The sequence below is a fragment of the Chiloscyllium plagiosum genome, chromosome 10 (assembly GCF_004010195.1).
Source record: "Chiloscyllium plagiosum isolate BGI_BamShark_2017 chromosome 10, ASM401019v2, whole genome shotgun sequence".
NCBI classification, from domain to species: domain Eukaryota; kingdom Metazoa; phylum Chordata; class Chondrichthyes; order Orectolobiformes; family Hemiscylliidae; genus Chiloscyllium; species Chiloscyllium plagiosum.
Window position 1 is genome coordinate 1,921,572 of NC_057719.1, and position 9,525 is coordinate 1,931,096.

Here is a 9,525-nt window from a genome sequence, read left to right on the forward strand (position 1 = left end):
CTTTTATATCTTTCCTCTCTCACCCTAAACCTATGCCCTCTAGTTCTGGACTCCCCAACCCCAGGGAAAAGACTTTGCCTATTTACCCTATCCATGCCCCTCATAATTTTGTAAACCTGAATAAGGTCACCCCTCAGCGTCCGATGCTCCAGGGAAAGCAGCCTCAGCTTATTCAGCCTCTACTTATAGCTCAGATCCTCCAACCCTGGCAACATCCTTGTAAATCTTTACTGAACCCTTTCAAGTTTCACAACATATTTCCGATAGGAAGGAGACCCGAATTGCATACAATATTCCAACAGTGGCCTAATCAATGTCCTGTACAGCTGCAACATGACCTCCCAACTCCTATACTCAATACTCTGACCAATAAAGGAAAACATTCCAAACACGTTCTTCACTATCCTATCTACCTGCAACTCCACTTTCAAGGAGCTATGAACCTGCACTCCAAGGTCGCTTTGTTCAGCAACACTCCCTAGGACTTTAGCATTAACCTTTGAGCCAGTTCTGTATCCAAATGGCTAGTTCTCCCTGTATTCCGTGAGATCTAACCTTGCTAACCAGTCTCCCATGGGGAACCTTGTCGAACGCCTTACTGAAGTCCATATCGATCACATCTACTGCTCTGCCCTCATCAATCTTCTTTGTTACTTCTTCAAAAAACTCAATCAAGTTTGTGAGACATGATTTCCCATGCACAAAGCCATGTTGACTACCCCGAATCAGTCCTTGCCTTTCCAAATACTTGTACTGTTAGAAGAAGATATGTTCTCTTGGATTTGGAAATTGTGTTTTAACTCTGCCATTGTCACATCTTGTATTTTGAATACAATTCTGAGTTTGATGTCTTCTGTCCTGATATCCTTCCAGACTCTTTCTACGACAAAGGCTTGTGTTCATGGAGCATTGAGAGGGAAAGCCATGCATTCCACAGAGGTCCTGACTCTTTGAGACAGGGCTGTGAAAGGTTGGTTAAAGGTGCAGGAGGGAGGTGGAGGGATTTGAGTTCCTCAAACAGGGCTGAGTTACTGGAAGGGAAGTACACTCTTGCTGCAGGATTGAGAATCAATCATTATCTCTCAAAAAATGAATACGTAGATTCAGAAGAGGGACTGCAAGACTGATCCAATGTGTAATGATGAGCTGTGAATACACAAGGCTTAGAATCTCTTTGGAACATAGGAGAAGCAGAATTGGACCTACTGAAACACACAAGACTTTTAAGGGACTTGTCAGGCTAGGTGCTGAAAGAATTCTTTCCCCCATTAGAGAGTCTAGGACCAGAGGGCATACTATCAGATAAAGGGATTGCATATTCAAGACAGAGATGAAGAGGAATTTCTTCTCTGAGGGTTGTGCATCTGTGAATCCTTGACCACATCATGAATTATTCATCACAGAGGGTTGTTGAGGCTGGGTCATTGTCCAAAATTGAGATTGACAGATTTTAATCAGTAAGGGAACCAAGGATATGGGGAAAAGGCAGGAAAATGCAGTTGAAGATTATCAGATCCATCATTGAGTAGCAGACTGGATTCGATGGTCTACTTCTGCTGCTGTGTCTCATGGTTGTATGGGGGTTACAGTCTGGACAATTAGGGGTGCCCTGGGGAAAGATACTACAGGAACACAAACATAGATAATTTTTTTACAAGTGAACCAGGAGCAGAGAAATGAAAATTAGACAAAGAAATAAAGAAGCTGCATTCCTACTATAAATCTGAATCCTTCCCACTGTCACCACCTCAGATCCTTGCTGGGGCCTCTCTAGACCATGTTCTCCCATGGGTCCACCATACCCTTCCTCAGTTACCTTGGACTTCTCATCCAGACCTTCACCCACCACCCTAGCGACATTCTGTCGATACATCCCAGAACTCCAGAAGTCATGCCGCAGTTTTGTCAGTACATCACAAGGAACAAGAATAGAAAATGACCAAGAGTCAGAGTCTCAGCATTCAGTCATCTGCTCAGGCCAGTCATCTAAAGGGAGAAACAGCAGATGTTTTAGTGACACTGGATTTGGATTAGGATGGGGTGGGGGAGCGGGCAAGTGATTCTGAGTGTGGTAATGAAATAGAGAGATAGGGAAAAAAAGGAATGCAGCAAGTAGGAACAAAATCTGAACTAAAATCTGGGCATGCTGGGAGACACAAGTGTTCAGGCAGCCTCTGTGAAGAGAGAGAAACAGAATTAATGTCTCAGGCATAAATGCTTAGTGCAAGACCTTTGGACAAAGATTCCACTACTGAAACAATAACCTCGTTGTTCATTGCCCAACTGACTGATTGATTCTGTTTCAGATTTCCAGCCTCCGCAGTTTTTTGTTGGCCTTGTTAATTTGCTGCTTGGTGGTTTTTGATTTAACTTTTTATTGTCACATGAACCTAGGTACAGTGAAAAGTTTTGTTTTGTGTGCAGTACAGGCAGGTCATACCATAGAAAGTATATTAAGGTAATAGAATGGAGCGGGGAATGGAACGTTATAGCTGCAGAGAAGGTGCACAAACATATCAACATTAGGTTTGACATTTGAGAGACCTGTTCAGAAGTCTAATGACAGCAGGGAAGAAGCTGTCCTTGAACCTGTTGGTACATATGTTTAAGCTTTTGTATCTTCTGCCTGACAGAAGAGGTCAGAGGAGATTATAAGTGGGATGGGAGGAGTCTTTGATGATGCTCGCTGCCTTTCTGAGGGAGCAAGCGTGTAGATAGAGTCCACAGATGGAAGGTTGGCTTGCGCAGTGGACTGGGCTGTGTTCACAACTTTCTGGAGTGTTCTTCAACATGTCCCTTGCTTAGTGTCAAATATTGTGGCCCCTGCCCACTCCTGATGCCCATTGCCCCATTTGCTTTTGCCCTGTTCCCCCCCCCGCACTCTTTGAATTCCAACTTCTTTGGCACCATCTCCTGTTGTAACTCATTCTTATCAAGTGACCTCAAGCCTGTGGCATTCCTCATCTCCCTCGGGCCTCTCTTTCTCCAGTAGGCTGTGTGCTGTTAAAGATTTGGCAATATCTAACCTCAATGTCTCAGACATATCGCAAGTTGTCCCTCTCTTCCTGTAACCTGTGTAATTTTCTACACCCTGACTCTGTCTGTTTCATTCAATCAAGAACACTTGAACATAAATAAAGAACTCATACTTCAGTAGCACCGTTTATATCCTCAGGATGTTCCAATGTGTTTTGCAGTCAAAATGGAGAAAGTCAGGCATTTCCTACCGGTCTTAGGGAAATTTTCACAGCCTCAGAAAATATCCGGTAATTAGCCTCTGGTTGAGACTGCGAATGTTAACTTCAGGTTTAAGCACAGCCTGTACCCATTTACATCCTTAAAGGGACAGAGCTGGCTGGAGCCAAACAATACACTGAATAACAATTATAACACTCCACACCCTTATAAAATGGCGTAACATCCATGGGCGATATCATGGGGGATCTCTAGCACTGGGAAAGGAAGCATTAGCTGAAAGACTTGTAAACATTTCTGTGTCAGCTAAACCTCTCTTTATCCTCTTGAAGAATAAGGTGGGAATAAGGCAGAACATCATTCCGAATGTGATCCACGTGCAGATGGGAGCCTGTGCTAGGGAAAGAGTCATGTGTCAGACTAATTGTCTACTTTAGGATTTGCTCTGTGTACAGATGCAGTGTTCATTTGGGGCCAGAGCTGTCTGATTTGTAGGGTTATCTGTGAGGTTTCAGTGAGATTCTCCATTGCTTAGCAAAATTGGTTAACCCAGTAACCTCATCCCACCGAGAAGAGCACTTGGGAGGATATGAGTTAAAAACAGCAATTTCCTGTTAAAGTTTTCCAGCTCCTTTTAAGGAGTCATCATGTTCAGAAGTGGAAGGAAGGGCTCTACACGTTATCCTTCTTTGTGTTAGAGGTGATTTAGGATATAATACTTTAAGTGTCAGTTTCTCTAATGCATTCTCTCTCTGGTTGTCTGCTTTCTGAATACAACCAGACTATCATTAAAAATTAACCAGTATACTGGACAGCAAGGTCACTGTGATTGATCACTGCTCCATGCTGTCTGTTGCTTGTTCTCACCTGCTCAATGAATCAAGCAGGGGCCTACTGAAATACCAGCCACTGAAATCTGTTGAGGTGTCTGTTTCTCTTCTTTTCAGTGCCTCTCTCTCTCTCACTTTCTCTTGGGATTTTCGAACAGGGCTCGACACAGGTGTGCTACACTCCAGAGTTAAGCAGACTGCCTGCAGCTCAGCTTAGCCTTACACACTAATGATGATTGGCCATAATTAGCTTGGACTGAAAGAAACCTACACAGGGTTTTACACAGCCCCTGTGCCTGCTATTCACCTACCCCCTATTATATCCATATATTCTGACAGTAATGCTGCATCTCTCAGTGGGCTGTTAAGGTTGCGCTCTTTAGCTGGACTGGGTTATGATGGAAAAAGGGAATGACCTGAGCTTGTGAAAGATGCCTTTCCTTCCCTCTCTGATTTCCTCCATTCCCTTTTCCTTTAAGCCGAGGACATGGCCGATTGGCAGTGATCCAGAAGGTCTCACTGGGTCCCTCTGCCTTCGGTGTACGTTGGGTATGTTATACCAATGTAGGGGGTCTGTACTCACCTGCTGAAGGTGCTGCACCCATTACCAACTTTGTGTCAAATTTCTTATGTCCTCTGTGTGAGGTGTTCAGGCTCACAACCGAACCTCGAGTTGAATGTGGTGGATATTGAGCAATGAACAAGAAGGGATTTCGATGAAGTCATGATGAAGGGAAATTGAAGTCTCATGCTGCACTGAGTCTTTGCAAACCAGACTCATGCTAGCAATGAGTGTCCCAAGCTGCAGACTATAGTGCAGCTGTCAGTTGATTTGCTTCTCGAGTTAGCACCCTGCCTATTCTTGCCCGATCTAAAATAGTGAAAATAAGCAGGTAATTCAGTCAGTTAGAAGGCGAAGGCAGTGCTGAAGAGGGGGATAATTTCACAACACAACCTTATCCTCTACCAGTTCAAATCTGCACATGCCTACCTCCCAGCAGTTCATTGGCTAGTAACCAGAAACCAGGACTTGCAACCTATTTCATCCTCTCTGGCTCAGGAACCTTAAGAGAAACTCAATTTCCTGACTGCTAGCCCACACTTGGATGCCTAAGTCTAACTAAAGTTTGGGATTTTACTGAGTCATGTGACTTTTTAATTCACTGGGCTGTTCATTCACAAAGTGATCATCTTTGTCAACCCCATTCACTGCTCCATTCATGTGAAATCCCAAATATCCAGTTGGAAAGCTTCAAACATGCCTCTGAGCAAGAAAATAAAAGGGAATTTTAATTGTTGTGGAACTTCTTTGCTTTGAAGATTACTGCAGGGTTTAATTGATGCTGTTGTCTTTGACTAGCACCTGGTGCAAGATGACTCCACCATCTAAACACTGGATTATTTTGTTTCCCCACTTTCTGTTGCGTAACCACATTCTTGTGTGATATGATCTTCAAACTTTCATCGAATTATAGACACATTAATTGCTCACGTGTTAATCATCAAATGGCCACCTGTCAACCTAAGCTTGGCCTTGCACCTTCCTGAGAATGTGATTACACAAGAGAATGTGTACAGGGACTGTTCCTGGCGTCTGGAATCCTGGCACAGCTGCTGGTTGGTAACACGGCACAGTGCAGCATGCGTGCTTTTTGTGTTATATGGCACTGTCACCACATTCCAGCAGGGAGTGCCAAGATGTTTGGTCTTGCCTGAATGTTCCTGTTTGCTCCCTGTTCCTCTCCTGCCTCTTGCACAAACCCATTGTAGTCCCTCCTGCTCATTTCATTCCCAAATGCTCCCTGATTTTGCTGCTTCCTGGCCATTCCCACTGTACTCCCCACGCATCTACTTGCTGCATCCCTGCTTAGTTTTGTGCTGCAGATACCCCAGCTCCTGCTCATTACTCCTCTGGACCTTCCTTTGCATTCCCCTGTCAGAGATATTTGATGCTTTACAGAGGAGCACCTAGACAGAGGTTTGCAAGAGTGATCAAAATAGCAAGCTACCCATCAAGGATAACTTTACACTAAGAAGAGGAGGTGCTGGAGAAACTCAGCAGGTCTGGCAGCATCTGTGGAGTGAGAATCAGTTCACATTTCGAATCTTGTATGACTGTTCTTTCGAGCCTCCCAATCCTGAAGAGGAGCCCTACTGGACTTGAAATGTTAACTCTTTTTCCATCCCCACAAATGCTGCCAGACCTGCTGAGTTTCTCCAGCAATTTCTGTTTTTGTTTCAGATCTCCAGCAACCACGGTACTTTGGTTTTAGTTTAGAGGATAATTTTACCCTTGAGAATACAATAAAGGAGTGTTGTTGGTAATTTAAGTTACAAGCGGTGAACTGGTGTGATTATGAAAGAGAACTTAAAAATTGATTGTAGAAAGTTGTTCTTTATGGCAAAAAAGTTCAAACGCAAGTTTTTTTTATTCATTCATGGGCCAGCATTTATTGCCCATCCCTAATTACCCAGAGAGCAGTTAGGAGTCAACCACATTGCTATGGGTCTGGAGTCTCAGGTAGGCCAGACCAGTTAAAGATGGCAGTTTCCTTTCCTAAAGGACATTAGTGACCCAGATGGTTTCCAACAATTGATTCATGGTCACCATTAGACCCTCAATTCTAGATTTTTGTTGAATTCGCCATCTGCTGTGGCAGAATCCAAACCACAGATCCCCTGAACATTACCTGGGGCACTGGATTAACAGTCCAGTGATGAATCCACGAGGCCACCCGCTATGTGATCTGTCGAAAACATAACCATTTATGAAGATGGATCAATCTTCTGTTTGCAGGAAGAATGATGGCAGTCTGAACTTGATGATCAGCCAGGGTTTCAAAGAAGCACTGGAAATGGATTTGAGAGACGTGTTTCGGGAGAAAGGAGAAACTGAGTGTTATGGTGAGAAAATGCCAACCATGGTCGGTGATAATATTCCTGTCTCTGAGTCAGATTTGTGCGTTCAAATCCCACCTCAGAGATCTGAGCACAGAACTCCAGACTGAGGGAGTGCTGCATTGTTGGAGGTGCCGTTTTTTAGACGAGACTGAGGCCCCTGTCTGTCCTCTTGGTCAATACAAAACCTCCTACAACTCTGTTCAATACAAGCAAGAGAGCTGCCCCCAGTCTCCTGGTTAATATTTATCATTTGACCAACACCATTGGCAACTGATGATCTTGATTATTACCATGTCACTATTTGAGGGAGCTTGCTTTTTGCAAATTGAGTGTTGTATTTTCTTTATTAGAACACTGATGACACCTCAAAAGTACTTCATTGGCTGTAAAACATGTTCTGAAAGAAACTTTAGAAATGATGACTTTTTTGGATAGAGTTGGGGAATATGCTGAGAGTAATTAAATTTCTATTGTATGATTTGCTATTATTGGTGTCTTGTGCTCACGTGTACAGAGGAACCTCGATTATCCGGCATTCGATTATCTGAATTTCAGATTATCCGGACAAGATCGCAAGGTCCCAATGCTTGGCTAAACTGTGTTAACCGGCATTCGATTAGCCAAGTATTCGATTATCCGAACAAATACTCCCTGCCCGTGTTGTTTGGACAATCGAGGTTCCTCTGTACTTGTATCAGCTGTCAGATGTGTAGATGTGTCTTCTCAGTTGTTCCGTCTATTTACCTGAATCCGGTAGGTTGTGCTGTGTGTTTCTGAGCTGCACTCCATGCCATGTATCTCCCACTTCTAATGCTGATGTCCCTCTGGCTATTCATGCAGGTCTGATAGCATGGAGCAGCAAAAGGTGGTGACAGTAAAACTTCCCTTTAGCAGGAGAGTAACATTACAACATTCATTCATGGTGTTCAGTCAACACAAGGCGATTACTGATGTGTTAAAAACTCTTCATCACTCTCCTGCCTTACCTGTGACATCTGTGTTATTTTGAGGGGAACGGTATACCAGCCTGTTGGAATGCAGCAGCTCTGACACTTCTGAATCATACAGAGGTTACTAAGTGAGGCTCATTGCTCTCTGAGAAACCTACCTGAAGTGTCATGGTGTAGCAGGTTGGGAACAATAAAGGAGAAGCTGAGGGAAGTCTGCATTGGGTGGTCAACAGCTTGTGGGAGGCAGAGAGATTAAGGGAAGGGAGCTGGTTTCCAACAGTGCAGCGATGCAGCATTCTCAGGCAGTAGAAGGTCCAATACACATTGTACTGAGCATGGATTACACATGGATAGAAGTGTTTGTGTGAATCTACTCCATCTGGAAAGATGCTACAGTCCCTCCCTTTGGCCCTGGTGTCAAGCACAGTCCAGGATGTTGATGTGGTGGAGGCTGGCACAATTGCAACATTTAAGAGGCATCTGGATGGGTATATGAATAGGAAGGGTTTGGAGGGGTATGGGCTGAGTGCTGGCAGGTGGGACTAGATTGGGTTGGGATATCTGGTCGGCATGGACAGGTTGGACCGAAAGGTCTGTTTCCATGCTGTACATCTCTATGACTCTATGTTTTTCTCCAAGGGAGAAACATTGGAATGAGACTAATTGGAGAGCCATTTGAAAATGTCATCATTTTACTCTGTGATCCTATTAATCACAAATTGTTGGAGAGCAACATCCTGATAGTAGTCCTAACATTGACTTTCATTGGATTGAACGTGTGTGCCATATTGTCCGATGCCCGAGGTTTTACATTCAATCCTTAGCTACCTTTTGTAGATTTAGAAGGGCTGTTTCCTCTGTTACACACCTCCGGAAAAGCTCCAGTTAGTTCTTTCTTCCTGCAGCATTTCTCCACCAGCTGAAACCTCTGACCGAGACTGTCAGCTCCTCTCTGAACTCTCTCCATCCTTTTGGCTACCTCACTTGTGCCTCATTGACCACACCGGGACACTATGCACTAGTTTTAATCCACAATTCTGGGCAGTTATGTCACAGCTTTCTGTCCATTTTCGCACTGATATTCTCGTTTCTTGCTCACTCCCAGTTTCAGGTGCTTCCCCATTAGGCAGTGGTTGGACTAGTTAAACTCCACAGTTGGATGAGTTAAACTTTCGGTCGAGAACTCCAAGGCAGAACAGGCCTCAAGCCACTTGGAGCTCGACTCTATGTAATTCCCCTTAATGTTGCTATCTTTCCTCAGCCAACATCAATCCCACGTTTCACCCTGGATTCCTCCGCCTTCGTCCTGGAAGTTATTCTGAGGGACAGAGCAGGAATTGCAAATCCATTATCAGATGATAATTCCAACGTCTGACACTTGGATTTGTGCAGACAGGATTGGTGAGGGCCCTGCTTCCATACTCCGATAACTATCTGCAAGGTAGACGATAAAGCAGGGGGACACATCCAGCTTGCTTTGTCCTTTCCAGGGTTTCTGCTGCACACTCCCTGCTCCATTTACTATCCCACCCAGTCTAGCCCCACTCCCCCCCTCACTGCCTGCTTTCCTTACTATCCCACCCAGTCTAGCCCCACTCCCCCCCTCACTGCCTGCACTCCTTACTATCCCACCCAGTCTAACCCCACTC

At 44.4% G+C, this 9,525-nt stretch overlaps 1 protein-coding gene across 4 annotated transcripts in view; it reads left to right on the forward strand.

The window, feature by feature from the left end:
- nudt14 (nudix (nucleoside diphosphate linked moiety X)-type motif 14) overlaps positions 1–9,525 on the forward strand; it is an 89,680-nt gene that overhangs the window by 16,501 nt on the left and 63,654 nt on the right. The window contains exon 3 of one of the 4 annotated variants that reach the window (XM_043696902.1): positions 6,823–6,929. The exons of 1 other annotated variant lie outside the window; for it this stretch is intronic. In XM_043696902.1, the coding sequence (XP_043552837.1) occupies positions 6,823–6,929 (107 nt within the window). Of the gene's footprint in view, positions 1–6,207; positions 6,232–6,822; positions 6,930–9,525 lie in introns of those variants that run through there. 2 more of the 4 variants (XM_043696907.1, XM_043696903.1) reach the window with 2 other exon arrangements.